Source organism: Triturus cristatus, chromosome 1_2 (assembly GCF_964204655.1).
Source record: "Triturus cristatus chromosome 1_2, aTriCri1.1, whole genome shotgun sequence".
NCBI lineage: Eukaryota > Metazoa > Chordata > Amphibia > Caudata > Salamandridae > Triturus > Triturus cristatus.
The window spans coordinates 561,848,500-561,871,142 of record NC_140580.1 but is presented as its reverse complement, the minus strand read 5'-3'; the positions used below and the strand labels follow the sequence as shown (position 1 = coordinate 561,871,142).

At 44.6% G+C, this 22,643-nt stretch overlaps 1 protein-coding gene across 1 annotated transcript in view; it reads left to right on the top strand.

Moving 5' to 3' along the window:
• DPCD (deleted in primary ciliary dyskinesia homolog (mouse)) overlaps positions 1 to 22,643 on the top strand; it is a 125,164-nt gene that overhangs the window by 70,929 nt on the left and 31,592 nt on the right. Inside the window, exon 4 of the mRNA XM_085606463.1 lies at positions 17,330 to 17,463. Coding sequence (XP_085462589.1) covers positions 17,330 to 17,463 — 134 coding nt within the window. The remainder of the gene's footprint in view (positions 1 to 17,329; positions 17,464 to 22,643) is intronic.

Here is a 22,643-nt window from a genome sequence, read left to right as displayed (position 1 = left end):
CAGGGGGTTTCGGATCCTTATCCTCCTTTTCCAGGACCACGAGTGGATCCGTCGCATTTCCTAAATGCGATGTTTGGCATATTTGCCAAGGCATCTTACCATACCGGTACTCCGTCTGGCCCCGTGGGTCTGCTTGCCTTGAATTTGGGCATCCCCCAACAGTATGCCCAGGCACCTTTTGTGCCTTTCATGCCCATGGCTCCATCATGGCAGTTTCCGGCACCAAGGGTTTTGACTCTGATACCCCAGTCTCCGGCCCAATCTGATGTTGGGCCGACGTCTTCCCGAATTCGGGCGGCGCCATTGCCCACATCGGAAGGTCCTCCTCTGATGCGGGTGCCGTTGTCACTGGCGCTGCGGCTGGACCGGCGCCGCCGATCCCGAAGCAGTTTTCCAGGAGAGATGTGCAAAGACTGCTGGAGGAAGAGGAGTACCAGCAAGAACATGAGGAAGGGGAGATCCTCGACTCCGTGGACAACTTCGAGGGCCTGCGGGAGGCTGGTGACCTAGATACTTCCTGGGAGTGGGAGCTTTCTTCTCCGAAGGCCTTGCCTTCACAGGACGTTGCCCCTTTTCACTCAGTCATCAGGAAGGCCGCTGACCTATTGGACCTTCCGTTGCCCTCGGCTGAGGAGAAGTCGAATATCTTGACTGAAGTGTTGCATTCTCCTTCCTCTTCTGTTGAACCTCTGCTGCCTTTCAATAGGAGTTAACGGAGCCGATTATGGAGGTGTGGCAGAAGCCCTTGTCTGCCCTTGCAGTATCTAGGTCAGTGGCAAGACGGTATAAGCCTGATCCTGGTGATCCAGCTTTCCTTTCTGCCCATCCTTCGCCAGAAAGCTTTGTGGTTCAGGCTTCTTGTTCCAAGCAGTCGACTGGATCCTTCCCCCACCCCCGGGGGTCAGAGACTCGGAAAAGCTTGAGCAGTCTTCCAAAAAGGTGTTCTCCTCTGCAAGTATGGCTCTGAAGTCAACAAATGCCACCTGTTTGCTAGGAAGGTACATTCATGCACTGATGGACTCTGTCGAGCAAGTAGCTCCTACAGTACCTGAAGATGACCGTGTTCATTTTTTGGAAGCGATATCGGACACACAAGCAGCAGCCCGTCAGGTCATTCAGTCGGGTTTGGACACTGCGGACTCGGTTGGAAGGATGATGGGCTCCTCAGTGGCTACCAGGAGGCATGCCTGGCTTAGGTCTCTAGGTTTCTCACCAGATTTACAGGCTACTTTGCTCGATCTACCCTTCGATGGATCTAGATTGTTGGGAACAAAGGCAGATTCTGCACTGCAGCGCTTCAAGGACAGTAGGGCTACTGCAAGATCCTTGGGCCTGCAGTCCCAGCCCAGGGGCTATGGATATAAAAGGTATCAAGGCTTTGGGAAGGCAGCTTCCTTTCGAGACCGTCATCAGCCACAGCAGCAGCAGAACACTCTGTACAGGTCGTACTGAGGAGAAGGTAGAGGCCGTCTGCAGGGAGCCTCTCAACAACAGTCTTCCTCCTCCTACTCCTCCTCCCCTGTCCCCACCACCGGTACCATGGGAAAGCAGCCCTAGATCCCCCGTTTGGTTTTGAAACTTGTAAAAAATGGGTACGCCGTACCTTTTCAAGAGTTTTCACCGCCTTACCCTCCTTGCCAGGGCTGGTGTTAAGCGGACCATTTGCTGCTCTTGCAGCAGGAGATTCTTGCCTTGCTGCAGAAAGGTGCCATAGAGGTGATTCCAGAGCAGGAAAGGTGTCTGGGATGCTACTCACGTTATTTCCTGATCCCCAAGAAGGATGTCCGGTTGACCCCGATCCTGGACCTCAGGGTTTTGAATTTTTACCTCAGGCAGGAAAAGTTCAAGTTGTTGACCCTAGCTCCGGTTCTTCAGGTGCTGCAGCAAGAAGACTAGATGGTGTTGATCGACTTGCAGGATGCGTATTTCCGCATCCCTATTCTGAAGTCACATCGGAAGTATATCCGGTTTACGGTAGGGTCTCAACACTATCAGTTTGTGGTCCACCCATTCTGTCTCACTTTGGCACCACAGGTCTTCACAATGGTGATGACGGTGGTGGAAGAACATCTCAGAAGGTCAGAGATTCCGGTTTTCCCCTATCTGGACAACTGGCTGCTCAAAGCAAGATCACCAGAGATGGTGCTGCGTCACTTGTAAGTAACAGGGCAACTGTTGTTCAACTTGTATTTCTCGATAAATGTACCCAAATATCACCATATGCCCTCTCAGCGCAGCCTGTTCATAGGGGCAGTACTGGAGACTACTGTGTGTTGAGCTTTCCCGCCTCCGCAGAGGGTTCCGGACATCCAGGAGATGATTCCTTTGTTTCACGATGGAGCGGTTGTTCCAGTCCTGAATGTTCTACGCCTGCTCGCTTTCTGCATACTGTTGGTCAACCATGCACGCTGACACGTGATGGCACTCCAGTGGTGCCTCTGCTGGCACTGGTATCAGCACAATGGAGATCTCGGAGAGAAGGTCAGAATCTCCAGAGACACTGCAGTGGAGCTGTCTTGGTGAATTGTGCCGGGCAACCTGTCTCAAGGAAAGCCTTTTCATCCTCCTTCACCGGTGGCCACAGTAATCACTGATGCCTCCACTCTAGGGTGGAGTGCTCATCTGGGGGATCTGGAGATCAAGGGTCTTTGGTCTCCGGAGGAAAGATTGCTTCACATCAACCTTCTGGAATTGCGCGTAATACGTTTGGCTCTCAAGGCCTTAACTCCTTCCCTTTACGGTAAGTTGATTCAAGTCCTAACGGACAACACTACCGCGATGTGGTACATAAACAAACAGGGAGGGGTAGGGTCGTATCGCCTCTGCAGAAAGGTTCTACGACTGGTGCTGGGCTCAGGGCCATCAGATTTGTGTGTTTGCAAATCATCTAGCCGGGGTGCTAAATGTGCGTGCGGACAATCTCAGTTGGCAATACTCGGCCTATCATGAGTGACGGTTTCATCCGGAGGTGGTCCATCACATCTTTTGGATGTGGGGGTTTCCTTGGTTGGACCTTTTTGCCACTCAGGAGAACACTCACTGCTCGTTGTTCTGCAGTCTTCAGTATCCGATGCAGGGAGAGTTGGGGGACGCGTTTCAATTGAATTGATGCTCGCAACTCCTTTACGCGTATCCTTCCATACCCTTGATTCCTCGAGTTCCGAGGAAGATTCGCCAAGACCGGGCCCAAGTCATTTTGGTCACTCCGGATTGGCCAAGAAGGGTGTGGTACACAGATCTAATTCCCCTCTCTTCGTACACTTGCTCCGTCTCCCTCTCAGGGCAGACCTCCTCTCGCAGGGGCAGGTTCTACACGCCCACCTCCAAAGCTTGCACCTTCATGCCTGAAGATTGAACGGGGCAACCTGAGTTCTTTCTCTCTGCCACCAGATGTGGTGGATGTTATTTTATCATCCAGGAGACACTCCACCAAATCTATTTATTCCTCTAGGTGGTCCAAGTTTGTGAAATGGTGTGGAGAGAGGTCCATTAATCCTTTGACGGCCCATTTATCTGATGTACTTGGCTTTTCATTTTCCTTGGCTCAGCAAGGTTGTGCTGTGGCTATGGTAAAGAGTTACTTGTCGGCCTTGCCGGCTTTTCTATGTTTGCCGGACCAGCCGTTTTTATTTAAGTCCCTCATTAGTATGAGGTTCATTAAGTGCCTCACCAATAGGTATCCTTCCACTACCTTCATTTTGCCTCAGTGGGATTTGAATTTAGAACTTACTTTCCTGATGGGGTCTCAATTTGAGCCGCTTCATAGTTGCCCTTTGAGGCTTCTTACTTTCAAGACGGTTTTTCCAATCGCTATTACCTCAGCCAGGAGGGTAAGTGAGCTTCAGGCTCTTAGTTCTAAACCTCAGTTTTTAACCATTCATGCAGAAAAGTTGGTTCTCAGTACCAGGGCTGGTTTCCTGCCTAAGGTGATCCCTCCTTTCCATCTAGGGTAGTCTATTACCTTACCTACTTTCTATCCTCCCCTCACCCTTCCAAGAAGGAGGAGAGACTTCACCGCCTGGATCCTGGGAGGGCTGTCAGCTTTTACCTGGACAAAACCAGGGACTGAAGACTGGATGAACAGCTGTTTGTGGGCTATATCGGAAGGATGAAGGGCAAAGCTGTCAACAAACGCACACTCTCTACGTGGACCATCTTGTGCATCAAGATCTGCTACGCCTTGGCCAAGAAGGAGCCGTATGAAGGTATTAGAGCTTATTCCACCAGAGCCAAGTCATCTTTTTCTGATTTGGCTAGAGATCTTCCTGTTGTGGATATCTGCAAGGCAGCAACCTGGGCCTCCCTCCATACCTTTACAAAGCATTACTGCTTGGATTCGGAGGTTAGGAGGGACGGCCTTTTTGTACACTCTGTGCTGTAAGATTTTTTGGTATTGGCAGGTGGACACCCTCCTCCGGGAGATGAACTGCTTGGGGATTCAAATCAAAAGGTGAGGAATCCACAGGCAGATGTATCCATTAGAAGAACAAGTTACCAGCTTATAACGAAAAACTTCTGACTGTTTGAAATTATTTTTCATATGTCATTTATATGCTATACAGTTTGTTGTTAGGAAATGCTTTGGTTTTTGTCTTTTTCTTTTTACCTATGCATGTATGTATATGTATATATATATATATATATATATATATTATATATATATATATTTGTGTATATATTTTGTATACTGTGTATATTTGTGTTAGGTTGTCGGTCCGCCCGTTCGCTTCGAGGACACGGAAAGAATGGGTGGAACTGACGTCAGCATGCCGACGAGGTCTTCTTATGGCTCTGGTGAAATCATACGGAGTCACAAATGGAGCCATGCTATTGTGACGTTCTCGTCGACGTGGGAGAGCTTAGAAAATAATTTCTGTGGAATGCTGGTGCAGGGTTAATTCAAAACTTGAGGAATCCAAAAGGTAAAGAATCCACAGGCAGGTACTGTATCCACCAGAAAAAGCATTACCGAAGGGAAGTAACTTGTTCTTTCATGCATGTCATCTTTTGAAATCTGCCCGTTAGCAGGTAAAGTATCAAATACCTTTCTGGTTTCCTGAGGTTTTGAATTTCCCAGAACATGATAGATATCAAACATTTTCTTTGCCAAAAGTTGTGTTTCCCAGTCATTTGATATATTCCTGCCTGTCGGTGGCAGAGTAGAGTCCCACTGCTCTAGTATCAGAAACGTTAAGTCCAAGATGTAAAGAACATCTAACTTTACCAGTAGCTCCGAAGGGGTCGATTACGATGTAGTAAGGAAAGGCTCCGCGCAACATTTGATTCGTCTGAATCCGATTCAGAAACCGCTTTTCCAACCTACTAGGACACGTTTCCCAACGAGCGATTACGATGGCTGAGAAGTGGTCGACTCTGTTCCGAAAGGCATTGGGAGTAACCGAGTCGGGTCGGAGCCGAATCGTAGCAGTCTACGGAGCGTGTTTCCAGCCAAGCGATTAGTATGACAGATTCGGACAGCCTTTCAGAATCGGTTGTTCCGAAACGAATTGGCTGTGGGAATCTGACTTTGGGGTCCCGTAGCAGACCCCCTTCACCCGGGGCTGAATCGGGCCCGTGGGTGTACCTATGAGTCCCCCTACCCATGCATGCACAGTGTGGCAGGCACCATGGGGTGCACGTCACAGGGTGCATGCTTTTCCCCAGCAACCCCTTTTTTAGGTCTCGCCAGCGAGATCTATTGTTGCTGACTTGCCTCGGAAGTGGGACAGGAGATGGGCACGCGCAGGCTTTGGCGGATTTGAGTTGGTGTACGCGCACGTACAGCCACGCGGTGTGCACATCTCCTGTCCTCTTCCGTCCTGAGCAGCCTCATGCAATTTCATTTTTTTTTTAAATGCGCACGCGCGCTCCAAGCACTTACCGGCTCTTGTTGGGACTCTGCGCTGCTCCTCTGCTGTTCCTGCCGGTCACTGCAGCAACACGCGGGGCTCCGTTTTGCTCACAGGAGCCCCGCCTGAAATCCTGCTTTGGCCGCACCATGCACCATTCACGAAGGCGGGGTGGCCCTTCGCCGGACATCCTGTACTGTGGTTTTTTTTTTTTTGCCTTGGGCACTTTGGCGATCACCTCCCTGCGACGCACGAGCCGCGCAGCACTCATTAAAGTCCGGCGGTTTTGAAGTCCGCACATGCCGCCACTGGGCACGAGCCGCAGAACACGCGAAAGTTACAGGTACCGAGCATGCGCGGGCAGCCCTCTCCCTCGCAGGTCTCCTCCCTGGCCCGGATATGGAGCTGCTTTCTCTTTTGCTTGTTCAGTTTTTCCTTGACCTAATTTGGTGCACATTTCTCTCTCGCATTCTACTGTACATGGGCCAAGCACAGAAGCCAGATTAAAGGTCATTTTCCGATTTCAACAATATTGAAGGGAAACAATCAGAATTTTTCTGCTGAATTATTTCTGTTTGACAGGAATAGCTGGATACGTGAATTGTCACTGGAAAACAAACACTCAGTCGACCCAGCACGCACAACCTTCCACTCCGACAACTCGTAGACTGAATCAACCACATTACCCAGTTAAAAAAGCCGTGCAAGGGCTCCTTCCAGTGGAAATAGTTTTGCAGAAGCAGCACTTACCTTAGTAATGAAAGGTGCGTTTGTTCTACGACTGCGGCGCCGAAATATTCAACACAAAAGCTTACTTTTATAAGCTATATTCAACCAAAATCTCTCTTTTAAGAGCTGAATATTAAATTAACTAACTGGAACAGAATTAGTAGAGGGAGAAACCTGGACCCCTTTGCAAGTTCTGCTGCTTTTGTTTTATTGGCAACTTTTATATTGAAGGTTGCTCTTCCATTGCACAGAGTGCGGGTTGTCTGGTGTAGTTTAGCGGTACTCCTGTAGGTGATGTAAAACACCTGGTGAGGTTTTTCCGTACACCTCCATGGCCCCAGGGCGGAGGGAATCAGAAGCTGCTCTTGTGAACGTTTACTTTTCTTCTTTTATTCAGAAGTGGTGTTAGGATTTCACTGTCTCCATCCCGAAGTGTTTTTCTCTGTCTAATGTTACTACTCTTGTGAGATGTTATGTTTGATCAGAGAGGCATCCACAGAGTGAGTTACTTGCGGCTGGTTTTCTGGAGCAGCAGAGCTAGGCCGCTCTTCTGCGTGAACTGCCAGCCTTGCTTTGGGATGGGGTGCGTGTACCTAAAAGCAGTTGTGAGGTTTCTGAAAGTGTAGGGAGAAGCATGAATCTCTGGTATGCTTTCATCCTCTGGAAATACCCTGGGGCGATGAACAGTGCCTTGACGCGAGATTGTGCACAGTTTTCAACTCCGGTGTTGGAGTTGTGAGAGAAATGTGCTATATTACCGAAGTATTATTCTGGGACCATATGACTCAGCAGACGCCCGAAAGGGAAGAATACACCAGACTCAGTGCACGCATTTGGAAAAAACCGACAGAAAAAAACATGCAGGGCAAACTCCGTGAAGAAATGATGCACCTACCAAACAAAAAAGATTCATTATCTGCACTTTTGTGCATCAAAGGGTGAACAAGACCGTATGTATACAAGCCCACCCCAGGGCCTGAAGTAGTCAGAAGCTTCCCCAGGAGTGCGCCCCTCTGACCAGTGTTTGGGCTCGTTGATGAAGACATAAAGTAGCCCTCGTATGAGGTGGATGGATTGGAGGTAGGTTCAGTCCACAGCGATGGAGGGTTCCATGTAAGGCTGCGAGGAGAGGAGCCCGGTGCCCAGCCAAGCAAACATGTTCATTGAGGGTCAGCTGAAGAAGGTAGAGATGTTGCAGATGGTGGGTGAGGCAAGCATTGAAGATTGGGACAAGGGGAGTGATTACATGAAAGTGAAGCGGTCCCTCTAACATGTGGCCGAGATTATACAAAGGCATAAACAGTCTGGGTGCAAGAACAAAGGGTGTGCGGGAGCGGTGACCCTCCAGAAGGGTCACTCCGTGCGGAGAGTCAGTCTTAGGAAAAAATGGTGAGGTCTCTGAGGCGGAGTTTGAATGTCTGGACTAGGGTGGGTGCTTTTAGGAACCCTCTGCCACAGCGCAAGTCATCCCTCCTTTTGTCTTCAGTAGCATCTACGTGTTTTTGCCTCCTCCCAGGCGCGCAACACCCTTTGGACTCAAAGGGCTTCAGCACCCCCCCCCCCCCCCGTCGTGTGTGGCAGCCCGGGAAGAGACAGCTTCCCGGGCACAAACACAGCCGCACCCGAGCACTTCACAGGTCTTTAAAAGACCATTTGTATGTTAGCGAGGCCTCGCTGGTGTTTCACCCCTTCTAAGAGACCCTGCAGCTCCACTCTGCTTAAAGATTCAGCCCCCTCCCCCCCGAAATCAGCTCCACTCTGCCTATTGCTTAAAGATTCAGCCCCCCCCCCCGAAATCTTTTCTTAGCCCCCCCCCCGAAATTTGGCTCTAGTTGCGCCTCTGCCTCCTCCTGTATACAGTTTATAACGCTGCTTAGAATGGAAGCTGTCAACGCCTGGTAAAAGTAGAGTAGGGTAGGAGTTTCCTTTTTCCTTACTTATCTTGCCTGACCATGAGATGCATGGGTTTTCATATTCCTCAGACTCCAGTTCGCACCCTCCAAGTTATACTGTGAGTCTTCTTGCCTTATCCTTTGACCTCCAACATGACAGTCCACCTACGACCTTGATTCTGAAGGGACATCGGGGTATCATCTAGATAGATATCTCAGTTTAATTAAGGTTTTGCTGCAGAGAAGTGTGTGATCTACTTGTCAGAAGCCCAGCCTTTCATCCTTCCATAGTCCTTAAAATGAGTACCAATTTTAAATGCATAACAATAATTGATTATAAAGTGCCTCTTTAAAACACTTTTTAAAAACTCATTTTGTGCTAATGTTATTATTTTCACCGCAAATTATCTAATGACATGCAAATGATAAAGCACCCCTCCTTTATGTGGCTGGTGGTCTTGATGATGGAAGAAAGTTTTTGTTGAAGCAATTGATAGCTGCACTAGCCCTTGTCTCGCATTATTAAAGTTTGAGCTATTGGTGTTGTATTATTTAGCAATGCCAATAGCTCAAACTTTAATAATGCGAGACCTATTGCATTGCAAATGCTTGTTCCAATTGTTGTTCGGAATACAGGCTCCCGTTGAAGTCAATGGGAGTCTGACCTGAATCGTATCCGGATGCATCAAAATCGCTCGGTCGGACTCCCCCGATCCGAGTCGTTTGGAAAGCATTTCGAAACCGAATCGGTCAGAATGCTTTCCTAACGACATGGTATTCGACCCCCAAATATACAAGAATTTGATGATGGCTGAACAAACTTGCTCTCTGCCCGTGATCTACCTTTATCTATTTTATTTCTCAGGTGCAAAACCCCAGGCCTGTGGTGGTCTTATTTATCAAATACCCAATCCCTAGTTCCAATTTACACCATGATATTCTCTTTTGTGCCTCTTTGGCCACTTTCTAAGAGTTCTTCTAAGCCTCCTTAATGACACCTTCTAGAACTGCAGTCTTCACAAGTGACTCCTCTCTTATCTCACATGGAACCAAGACAGTAGTAATCATTGTAGGATTTTAGCTTGCTTATGGCTGAGGATTACATTTGTGAACATTAATTCTATACCAGGCCTTACATTCTGTTTCAAAATGATTTCAGCTGGCAGCTTGTGCAGACAACCCAAAAAACAGAGCATGGACTTCCAGGTGAAATAAAATCCATCAAATGGAGTCCAAGCCCTACTCTATATAAACGCAACTGCAGTTAGAGCTAAATGATACAGTGGCTTTAAATAGGTAAGTGTACCACCCCTGCTTTAGACGTGCAGTAGGAAGAAAGTATTGTGCTAGTGCAAGCCAAGTAGGTAGTTAAACAATAGCTCCTGGTTTGTTTTTGGTTTGTATGTATTAAATTGGTATATGCATTTTTATGTATATGCAGTTTATGCATTCCATAAAACGGTAGATAAAAGGACTTGGTAGCATCATTGCAATAACTAGATTGTGTGGAGGACAGGTGAGGAAGATGCAGTGGTTAATTTGTAAAAAAAGAAAAAAAGAAGTGCTGGGGCTCTTGTCAGGAGGCAGCTTCACCAGCCCATTTCTCCTGTTGGCGCTGCCTAACACAAAACCAACAAACCATACAAGTGGGGAGGGGTTGTGGCCTAATGGCCAGAGATGCCCACCTCAGAGCTGGGGACCCAGGTTCAAGTCTCGGCGTTGGCTCAACATCCTGTGATTCTGGGCGAATCACTTAATCTCCCTGTGCCCACCAAAAATGAATGTGTCCTTAGCTGGTGCTCATGCGCCGATGTTGAGAATTAAGTGCTGGTGCTGAGCACCGGAAACCACTGGTCCAAGTTAAGCACTGGGGAAAGGCCAATCCGTACAATATGTTAAGTGCAAAAGTGAAGGAGTGGCTTTATGAGCACAGCGTACAGTTCCAAAGAAAGGGCAGGTGTTGACAAAAAGTTCCATTTGGAACATGTAGGTTCTAGAACAAGTTTAAAGATACTTATGGAGACAGATTAACTTTTTTTCAAGGACAGGTATTGTAATGAAATGGCAAAAAAGCTAATCTTTGAAACCTGGATGAGGCAAAATGTGGTGCTTGTGTTAGTGAGGTGGTGCAGGGGTTAGGAGTAGAGTCTTGGATAGAGGGAGGTAGTTAAGCAAGTTGATGGGGTGACATAGCCATAAATAGATGAGTAAGCCAGGGTTTAGAATTGTAGAGGTATGACTTTAGCATTGAAAGGTGTATATCCTGTTGCTTGAAAGCGTAAGTATCATCAGAAGTTGCAAACTGTTTAGGTTGAAGACTTCAATGATGGATTTGAATGGAGAATTGAGGAAGACATATGAGCAGGTACAGAAAAAGCTAAACTTGCTGATAACTACTGCATTGTTTGTAAGAACAACGTATGTACAGCAGTCAGACCAGACGTTTTGAGTTTCCATGCGAAGACTATTGACTCTTGCTTCTCAACTTTTAGCAAAGGTGTCAAGACAAGATAATTGGGTCTATTTTACATAGTACAGGTCTATGTTCCTACCTTAGTGTGCCAGTTGATCAGAGCCTTTAATAAAAGACTGGATCTTGTGTTTGGAACAAGTATTGCACACTATAATACATTTAGCATTTGGCCACGTATTAAACAGTTATTCCGTTATTCAAAAAGAGCTGAATAGTCCTATTTTTCATAAATAAAGTGTAACACCTATTGTGTATACTCCTTTAAATAAAAGGTGTTCCCGTGTGACTTTTATTCCTCCTTTTGTTATGTGCACACGAAAACCAGACCGAATTAAGCTCAAAAGTGTACTTTGTATTAAGTTAAATTTATGTTGAAATAATGTTTCTAATCTCAAAAATGCTTGCTTAAAAACATTAACCGTGGTTTGTGTTGCACGAAAGAAATAGGAAATGTTCATGTCAGAAAAGCTAATACAGCCATAAACGTGCAAACGTCTGGTTTTCACTGTTCTGCTTGGACATAGCTCCTCACCCATCATCATCACCACCATCCCCTTCCTCCTCCCACAAAAATTTACAATGGGATGGCTCTTTCAGGTTTTTCCAATTTCCCAGTAGTGTGCGGATATTTTAATTTGTTTTGATGTTGTGCAGAGGTGTGAGCATGTGTAACAGACAGCGCATACAATATCATAGATAAAATGCTAACCTGCTTCCACTGTGATTAAAACACGTATCCGTCCGGTTATGTACAGTTTTCTAGATTCAGCTATCATATACCGTGCATAAATTATGAATTTCGTACGTCATTGATTTGCTTTTATTATTTATCCTACAATAAACTACAATAGGCACTGTACAATTCCACTGTGAGTCGAACATCGACTGCTAAGTGCAGTCTTTGATTGCAAGCATATTCCCGCTGTGTGGCAACATGTTTTCTTTTTTCTACTTGTATTCTTTTAATTTATCTTGCATATGTTGTTGTATTTGTCTTTTTTTTTAATCCTGGTTGTGCTAGAAGGGGAATGCAAGAATGAGTTACTGGATTGATTAATGGATGCAAGAGTGTAAAGATGGATGGTAGAGTCCAGGTATGATAACTTATCGAGTGCCTGAACCTATCAGTGACACGAAAGGCACTTCCATTCATATGCCAGACCTACTGACATTTACAATGCTTGTGTTTTTTTGTATTTTTGAGTGTCATTGTATCAGAAATGACTCTTTCCATACTGGCTTTAAGCAATCGCTGTAGTTTAAGTCGGAAGAAATAGAAATTTGATAAGTTCCTCCCACTTCTTTTTCTTTTCATTGGAGATCCATTTGGCCAGCAAGCATATAAAGCTTCTAGTGCACACAGAGGAGTTTTACATTTTTCGCCATTACAAATCTGAGTGTGGTACCATCCCACAGGACATACATGCTTCTTCTGCTATAGATCACTCTCTATCTCTTTCTGGTGCACATTCCAGTAGGCAGGAATCTGCGGAACGGCACAGAAGTGGCTGTACACACTGACGCCCAATATTGTTCTTTGAATGGACTTCCATTGCCAATGTAGAATTTACCTAAAACATCAATTACAAGGGTACCTTTTGCAATAGAACCCTCTGCAATGTTAAAAGCTACAGTACAAGCCTTTGTTCTCTTCCATATCAATATAGGTGTAATGCCTACCTAACCGGCATCTCATGCCTCTCTTCCAGTGCTTAATTTGTAGAATAATTGGTGCGGGTTCCCTATGCGTTGCTAAGAAGCCCAGCCAGTGCTATTAAATGTCATCACGCCGAATTCAAAGCTGCGTAGTCCTGAATTTCCCTAGACATCTGTAATCTACTGCCAGACACTGCCTGCCCCTTTATTTCACTTTTGCCTGTCCTGTTTTTTTCTGTCTTTCTCTTCCTCCTTCTTTCTCGCTTGTGTGTTTTCCCTCTCTCAGGAAATGTCTGATGCAGAAAAAGAAGTGTTGGTCCCCAAAAATGAGTACCCGTGGCTCTCACCGTCGACCACCACCTCAAATTAAGTACTGCTCTTACCTCTCTCTCAAGACTGCCATCCAAGTACCTGCTCATTTTCTTTACCAGTGAGTGTAATTTTGATCACTCTTCCCCCCCACCCTCTAGAATCCTCACTGGATTCCTGTCGCATCTTGTTTGAAACTTAAATCCCTCGACTTTATTCACAAAGCTGTGCATACCTTCAAACAAGCCTACCTAGCTGAGAACCTGTATGTAGGCGTTTGTATACTTATGGCATGTAGCACTAGCCACATTACTGTAGAAATTTCAAAATCAGAAAAGAGAAAACAAAACCTTCTCTTTCACCCCATTCTCTGGAACAACCCTCCCCCATATCTTAGGATGCCAACTTGCCTCAGTGTATTCAAATCTAATCTGAAATGTCTCCTTTTCTCAGTTCACTCCCCTCCTTTTCCCAGTCCTGCCTCTTGCTGTACCACTCTCGCATCTGATTTATTCTTCTGACCTCCTCTAATTTTCTGTTTCTGCTAGTAAGCATAAACTTGTTGCACTTGCATAATTTAACTGTACATTTTCTGTAATAGCAGTATGTGCGGTATTCTTTGTAATCAAGTGATATTTATGAGAAAAAACATATCTCATTATCCTTCCTCCATTATAGGAGTTCTCTTCGTCCCCTCCCCTATTTCCATATGTACTTCATTGTTATACACAACCAGTGCCTCCTTCTTTGTCTTCACAGTTACGTTAACACTCCTTATGGGCTGGGGCTGCTTTTTTATTTATATATATTTTTAAAGTATTAGTTTTTTTATTTCTACATAAATGTCACAAGTATTGAAAAGGACCACTAATCTGCGCCTCATCCGAGCACCTTCGTGCTACTTTTGACCATGAAGGGCCTTTAATTTAATTTTGTAAAGATTTTTAAATAAATAAATGGCGTTGCTAAAATCCTGATTAATATCTTGTTTTGATATGAGTTGCTGCTCACTTAAGGAAAGTTGGGATTTTGGAGTATAGTCTAAAGAAATGTTGTCTGACATAAATATCTTTTTCAAATATTTCATTGCATTAGGTGTTTATTTTCTATTATTAGCTCCAATTGGGCAGTTTTTTTATAACAAATACTTAGGATATGGTATTTGTGTCAGCGATATTCTGTCAAAGATATTCTGGTACCACACTGTTAAGGGTACATCGAATATCCCCTCATACAGCCTAGCATTTTTCCATGCTAATGCAGACATGACAAGAAACATGGGAACAAATGTCTGTGTTTCCAAATATAATGCCAATAATCAGAACAATGCACATAAATGTGGGCATCTCTGGACTTCAACCAGTAGAAAGCATAGAATATCAATGGAAGAGATTATTTCACCGTACACAGCACGAATTGCAGAATTCTAGTGACCCAATACAAAAGTGATTTCATCAAGGCAGCAGCAGCTCCTCTGCTATGGCAGAGAAGCATTGCCCCACCTGCCAGCAGTCAAAAAAATGAAAAATAAAATGATAATAAACTTTTGTTTATTATCGTTTTATTTTTCTCACGAGCCGAGGCTTGGGGGCAGGGCAAGGATGGTCCAGGCTGGAGGGACTGTATGGCACTGCCTTAACTGCGCATGTGGGTTTGGCTGGCCGTATCAGACCGGCCACACCCAGATGCGCATGGAAGCTCTCTCCAACCCCAGCTGCATAGCTGGGTTATAGAGAGCAGGCACAGGCTCCCAGTCTGTGTGGGAGTGCAAATCATCAGCGCTCAGGCCAATCCTAACGCTGATTTCAACAGCATGAAAGCGCCATCCGGATTGGCCTCAGTGCACTCTGAGAGCTTGTGCCTGGACGAGTGCTATGCGGCGAGCAGGTAAGTGTTTTATTTTTTATTTCTCCCCCCCCCCCACTCCCCTGATCCCCACCTGCCTCCGTTCCCCACCTCCAAATCTCCCTCCCACCCCACAACTCTTTCTGGTCGCCGGCTGCTACTTCATCAAGGAACAGTTATGCAGAATATTCAGTAACATATTGCCACTTTACTTCATGGACATAGAGAGGGTTTGTGATAGGCAATATGCCGAGCAATGTTTGTTAACTGTATTTTCTAACAAAACAATGTCACCCACTTGTCTTAGAACGAAGCTTGAATCATCCAGTATTTACGTCAGGATAAAATGACAAAGCAGGCCTTTAACATAGACCCCAACAAGTCATGGAATCTCTTTTAGATAAAGTAAGTGATAGAACAATCAGCCTCAGACCACATTATATGGAATAAAATAGTTGGGTATGGTTGCTTTGAATGAACAACATAGAGTTTCTCTGCTCACTTTCTCCAAAACTGGCAATCTGTAAACTCTATTTTAAGTCAAATGGTGGAACAGTGCTTGGGGTTCTGTGACATGAACAGTTTCCTATATTGTCCTATAAGAACACAATTCTGTCTACAACTGTTACTCAGTAGCCGCAGAGATGTCTTTGTATTTACTTTTAACTCAATTAGTACACTGCTGAATTGAAAAACAATGATTAAGAGCAGTGCTTCCCAAACTCTTTAGAACCACTGCCCAATTTTTATAACAACAACATTTCGTTACCCACCTAACTTTAATGGACCTGAGGTGGGCTATTTTTTTTAATGTAACTAAAGCAGCATGTGGTCGTGCTCTGTCACATACGTTTGCCAATGAAATGGTCACTAAACATGCAAAGGCATACTGATAAAACTATTATAATTATAATGGGTGGAAATTGGGTTTCAGTGAATATTTACGATTTGGGCATCACCAAACGAAATGCCTTGATTTGTGTTGATCCTATTAAAATCTTTATTTCCATCACAGTTCAGAATTACAAATGTGTTAACTTTTTTGCTTTCCTAGCTGCTGAATGTGTACAGTTCATTTACAGGTATTCTCATTTTGTTGTGTGCTATCAAAGAAATGACTGTACCACAGGAAGAGTGTCACATAATTCACTTTATTTTACTTTCTCTGACTGCAAAGTTAGAGGAATTTGTAAACACCAATCCCCTTGTTAAAAATATTAGTAGCAATTTGTCAGAAGACTTAGCCTGACATTTGACCTCTGTCTCTGAAGCAGGTCTTTGTGACAAGATAATTATAGAATTACCTACCTAGACAGCAATGGTGCACTGTACAAATATAGGGGATGTAGATCAGTAAGATGGGGGAGTAGGGATGAGGAGATGGTGGGTCCGCTATATCAACTACAAGGGAGGAGAGGAGGCAGGTTAGACATTAATGAGATGTTAGAGTTTTTATAAAGTGCAGTATTAGGTCAGCCTTTGAATTTCTACCTTAAAAGACTTTCCGGATTGTTGTTGCAACATAGTAGAAAGACTGGTATAGCATATTTTGCTTTCTTGCATCTCCTGGGGTTAAGTCTACCAAGTTTGATGTCCCAGATTTTTTCTCACCCCTCTTGAGGTCTTCACCTTAGCATCCAGGCTGAGCGAAGTGCCTCATTATATAAGTTGTAAAACCTTTACATTGCTAGTAGTTTTACCCATTGCAACAATGCCGCCACATTTAAACTTTTTTCTGAAAAGGCTCGGGGTCCTCCCAAAGGGAATGCATCTTCCTATTTTCCCCAAGCGAATATGGCTGGCCCAAGACACCTACAAGCACCTTCATCTTTCAGGCTCTTCACTATAAGGAGACTGCTGTCCTATTTGAAATCTTCCTAATCATTCGTACATATATGCTAAACACTCCCAGAAGGTGATCATACAATCCACTCCCTGAGGGGCCAGTCACAATCTGTCCCAGCTTTATCTGATTACTTTATCATTTCTCCTGCACACAGATATAATGTTTTGGCTTCCTTTTGGGATGATAATAGTGGCTACCTACAGGCTTGCAAACACATTGCACCTGCTTCCAGTTCATCAAGAATAATTCTATCATGTGATTATTTGCAGGCAAATGCTGAAATGGGACCTGTTCAACCAATGACGCAATTAAATGGGGTGGGAGAGTGATTAAGAGAGGTTCTGTGTTTTAGACAGGAAGTGTGCTTCTGGATTGTACACACAGCTCAGAAGGGATTAAATATGTTTGTGTTTTGTTTTTTAATATAGATGTCTGAGGTCTTCAGTTCTAGACATCTACACAATTAATGTGCTAAGAAGGCCTCCCAGGTAGACAGATGCCCGAATGAGGGACCTCGAGTAGCCTTCCATAAATGAATGTTTCATTCTCACACTTGATGCTATTAAAGGCAAGAAATTCAACTACAGAGTAATTGTAAAATACATCTGTGTATGTATGTCTTTGTTATGGAAAACATGAAGAACAGCACAGAATATGACCAGCATTTTCTAGTTTATCCTGGAAAGGTGTAAAATGTTGTTTGATTTTTTTCTTCTTTCTGTGTCTTTAGCCCATCTTCATGAGGAAGGACACAAAGGCTAGTTTCCAGTGGAGAGTTCGTAACCTGCCATATGCCAAAGACGTGTATAGCATCACAGTAGACCAGACTGAACGCTGCTGCACTATACGAACTTCTAACAAAAAGTAAGTGCACATTTGTACTTTTACAACACAGCATAGTGGTGGGTAACAAGTTGAATGCATTTTAATGCGCTAAATGATGGGAAAGTTTGTTATTGTGTACTTTTAATGTTCTTATTTTTATTGTATTAATACTTGCATCTGAAAAGCTGGTCTCGAACTGAGTCAGTGTATTGAAAAGAGTTGCGGTGTAATAAATGCTACTGGACCATGCAGGGGAAAGTGTTCGCTTATAGGTATGAACAGATTTTTTATCAGCCCTACCATTAACTGAAATTGTATCCTTGAAAAGATCGAACTGTAACAGCCTGGTTGAATGACCATACCTATCTGTTGTTTGCACACACCATCATGGACACATTTACAATTCCAAATCAACTACAGGCAAAAAAAAAAAAAATGAAACGTTCTTCAGAAAATTGCTAATTTCCTCAATTGTTGGTTGAATGGGGGCAGATTTCCTTGAGCTCTCATATGACTGCACGTCCCAATTGGGATTCCACTTCTTGAGGCCAGACATTGAGGGTGTTGGATGTAGTCCGTTTCTGCTATCGATTTTTAGGTCGAAGCCTACCAGACAGCGCAGCTGTTTTGTTTGCGAAGACATCTTGGGGACATTTTGAAAGCTTCCCTGTGAATGCATTCCGCCCACTGCTTACCATTGGCTTTGTGGTTTGCAACTCACATTTGCTTGCTTTCTATTTTCTGTCTTTATTTGTTTTAAATTGTCCAGCATGTCTTTGTCCCTCCTGTGGAGTATAGCCTGTTCATCATTCCTCCTTGTATTCTTCCATGAGTGCTCACTTTCTGTAAACTGGCCTCTAAATTGTATTGTTATCTTGTGACATTTGCTTTGAATTTAAAGACAGAGGCTGAATGTCAGGCTCCCACTTCCAAGGAAGCTTGGTGTTTACTTTTCTTTGCCTGACTTCAAAGTGAGAGGATTTATCTGACAATCCTGCTGGGTACCCATGTGATAGGAAAGACTGCAGGGTGTTATTTTTTCTAGCACACAACAAAATCTAAATGTATGTAAACTGTGCAAATATTTCAGAATATATCCGAATTAGGAAAGCACAAATGAAGCACATTTTCTTTGCAATTCTGAAGTGTGATGGAAACACATTTTAATATTGTGCTGAATATTTTTATCAGTAAAACAGTTTTTCTATGCAAATGTAAAACTCATTTCAAATGAAAATGTGTTGTCTGTAATAGCAATGCGCTACCACACTGAATACTCCACTCCATTATATTGTACTCCACTCTACGCCTGTACACTGTCCTACACTCTAATTCACAACACTCTACGACTCTCCATGTCACTCTACTGTACGATACGCCACTACACTCTCCGACTTGGAACTCGACTCTACCCACTCCACACTAAACCACTCCACTTTACTTCACTTGGTACTACACCACTCCACTCTTCTCTACGGCTCTACATTCCATGACACTGTAGTCCACTCTGTGCTACATCACTCTACACCGCTCCACTTTGTTTCTCGACTCTGACACTACTCCATTCTACAAAAGTCCACTCTATGCCACTCTACTCCACCCTGTGCCACTTTCCTCCACTCTGCCATTCTGTGCCGCTCCACTCTGTGCCACTCCATGCTACGCCACTTAATGCTACTCCACGGCACTCTACGACACTTTAGTCCACTCTATGCTATGCCACTCTATGCCCCTCTACTCTAAGTCACTCTAGACTATACCACTCTCTGCAATCCACTCTACATACCTCCGCCATGACACTACAGCCCAACACTTTAGGACACTCTACTCTACTCTACAAAATTCTACTGCACCCTGTGCCTCTCTACTCTATGCCACTTTATCCCACTTCACTCTAGACCACTCTACGACACTCCACTGCATGATGCTTCACTCTACAACACATATTTGGACAATCGGGCATATACATGCCCACGGGTACATCAGCAGAACAAGCACAGCTAAACTGTCTAACGAATAGGGGTTAACTCTGCTGTCTGCAGTGAACAAGAAATAAGTCAGTTGAGCGAGGCGAGGACTGATGTGTTTGGCAAATAAATATTTGACTTATTGCTTCTATCTCTGGACTGGTAACCGTTTATTTTCTGTCCTGATTGTTCTGTATTCTCAGAATACTGCCCAAGAAGAAGTGTGGAGGAATATTTACTTGCAGACACAAGCAGGGTGTAATGTTCTGACTCACTAATCGATACATTTAGCTGTAGAGCCCGGTGCTACAGAGAGTGTTTATAGGAGGGAAAGTGAGGGGGTGCCAGTCACTCATTGCCTAGAAGATTAGAAGCTTCGGCTAGGATGATATTAATACAGTTTTAGACATAAACCATTGTTGGATTCTTTAGGGGCAGCAGGGCCTAAATTGACAGAGCTCTTGCCCTGACCCTCGGGTGCTAAATAGGTTACTCCATTTTTGGTGGTCTAGGCTTGGCCAGGGCGACGCCACACCATAGTAGTGTGTGTATGCATTGGGACACAATAAAGGGTGTAGAACTTGGCGAGTTTCAGTACATGGGTTTGTGAGAAGAAATGGATTCCATTTGCAGTATGCTGCCAGTCTCAAATACTAGGGCTGCACTGAGCGATTGAAGCAAAGAGTCATGAAAGCCTTATTGAGTTAATCACATCCTGAACGGGCTCTTCCTACTGCAAAGGGGGCGAAAGGCGCTGTATCCAATGCAATAACACCCCAAATGTAAACATAGCGCCTTGCACTCATGTTTGCGGCCTACCAGTAGTCTGCCCACTATTATTACCGTGCCGCTTATGTCAGTATTTACACTGCTTCAAATGCCTGTTTTTTTTTTCTCAAACCTTAAATCCCTTCGACCACTGCTTTGAAAGAATAGGCTGTTAGTGACTAAAACAGACCGTACAATAGAGCAAAACTGTCGTCACATTTGGTAGTGTCAATACATATATTTCACATATAAATAATAATGATGAATCACCTACATGTGTTCATAGAACATAAATAGACTGAGGTCATCTTCACCGAAAATAAATGTTCTAGTGCAGAGTGCCCTTTTCCAAATGTATGCATGGATTTCATTTTATTTGTAGATTCTACAATAGCTTCGTGGCACTGCCCCGATGTGTGCACAGCTAGTGTTTCTTCTAGTTTTCCAAGAGAGGGCACTGTTCAATGCTTCCATCTCTTGCTTGAAGGTGTATGGCAACCATGCTGCTCCAGGATGGCTTCGTGCAACAGAATGCATTACCTAAAGGTGGCACTGTTGGGAAATGCATACTCACTTCTCAGTTGCTGACATGTACACAGCGAATATCGTTTTGTAGAGATCCTTCTACCACACATTCTACAATATTTAGAAAACGACAGTAGCTTTTCCCTTGTGTTAATTGCGTTGCGAGTTATTTAGTGTAATTCAGTGGGTCTCCTTTTACGAGATAGATATTATTTAAAAGGCAAATTACAGGCGTCAAACAATTACTTCCTGAGCAGTTTTTCTTTAGGCTTTCTGAGGAACACGAATGTATGTGCACCTAAAATAACCAGAGCATGTTAAGTGGAAGTCTTGTCGTGTTGCCTCCCGACATGACGCGGATAAATCGGGTTGTGTTCCTTTAAAACCTCATTTTTGGAGCAGTTGGTTCTGCGCCCGTGAACTGCCAGTTTAACAACACTCCATGTACCTGCTGTGCTTTCCAGGTTTCCTCGGCCCTCGTGTGTTCACTGCGCTTTGGCAAAGTGGGAAAGCGCCCGCTGCAAACCTGGCCTCGTAAAGAAAACAAAGCTCTTTCAGGCTTTTGCGTGTGTTATTCTTTTGCCGTGTTGTTCTTCCTCCCGTTTAAGTTTAATCCGTTCCAATGAAGTGGAGTGGGCGTGCAGCGCAGCCTCAAGTGCACGAGCCTTTCACAATCGCCGATCCCCGTGACGCTTGGGTCAGGTCTCCGGGATTTCTTCAGGGCATCGGGTTCTGCTCCCCCTGCCAACAGCTCATACCACGAGCTCTCTGAAGCACTACGTAGCTGGGTTATGTTCCAAAGTATGCTGCCGCGCCAAAGTCAACAGGTGAAAAATTGGCGGATTCCTTCCCTGGTGGCCCCACTTGACACCAAGACCGGTTCCAAAGATGCGTCTAGCCAACGACCTGCAGAGAAGGTGCGCACCACACATTCAGATAAACGCGTGGGATCCAGTGCTTGAAATGGAAAAACAGAAGTGCAGGTACTCTGTACCAGAGTACCTGCTTGTTTCTGAGAAGTGCTGGTACTCTCCAATTAAAAGTATAGCACTTCTCTTGGGAAGTGCCGGTACTCTCCCTCTCAAAATAGAAAAGTGCTGGTACTCCGTACTGGACAGTTCCGGCCCATTTAAAGCACTGGGGGATCCCATGAAAACCAGTCTATACACGGGTCTGCCTTAGGTGTTAATATGATCACTGTAAAGCGTGAACCCAACTCTAAGTACACTCAGTGTAGGCGTGCAAGGCACTCGTTTTATACCTCTCTCCATACAGGATAGACCACGTAAATCATTCTACTGTAACACATCTCAGAATGATTTTTTGTGTTCCAGATAATACTTGTGAACATGACACTCGTTTATGCTGAAAGTACGTGTGTGGCCCATGGAATTCTACCGCGACAAAGGTGCCAGCTTTCAACATTCGAAAGTCGAATGTAACTCCCTATTGGAAGTGTATAGGCTGCTGTGTAAAGAAGGCATGTTCAGAACTATGTGATATTATAGAATTTGTGGTGAGAACTCTTGAAAGAGAATCTCAATATAGTATGGCTGACAGTGGCTTTATCTGGATGGAAAGACAATTAACTGGAGCAGGACAGAGAAGTACTTAGAGGGCATTGGGATCCTTCCGTTCAGGTTCAACCACACGACTCGTGTTAAGTGATTGATGAAGGATTGTTAGTTGAGGGTACTGTAAAGTAGTCTCACGAAATGACAAATGGCAGAGATCAGTTTGGGGTTAACATGCTGAACAAATTTAAGGTGGCGAGTCAATATTCTGAAGGCCTGTTAGGACAGTATTCCAGCTGGCCACAGTTAGATACTGTGCTGCCTTCTGCAGTCTTTAAAGTGTTATTAATACACATAGGGCCTGATTATGATGTCGGTCAGAGTTGCCTCCGACCGACATTGCCGAGCAATCTAAACCAACCGCATTAATACAATGCGACTGCGC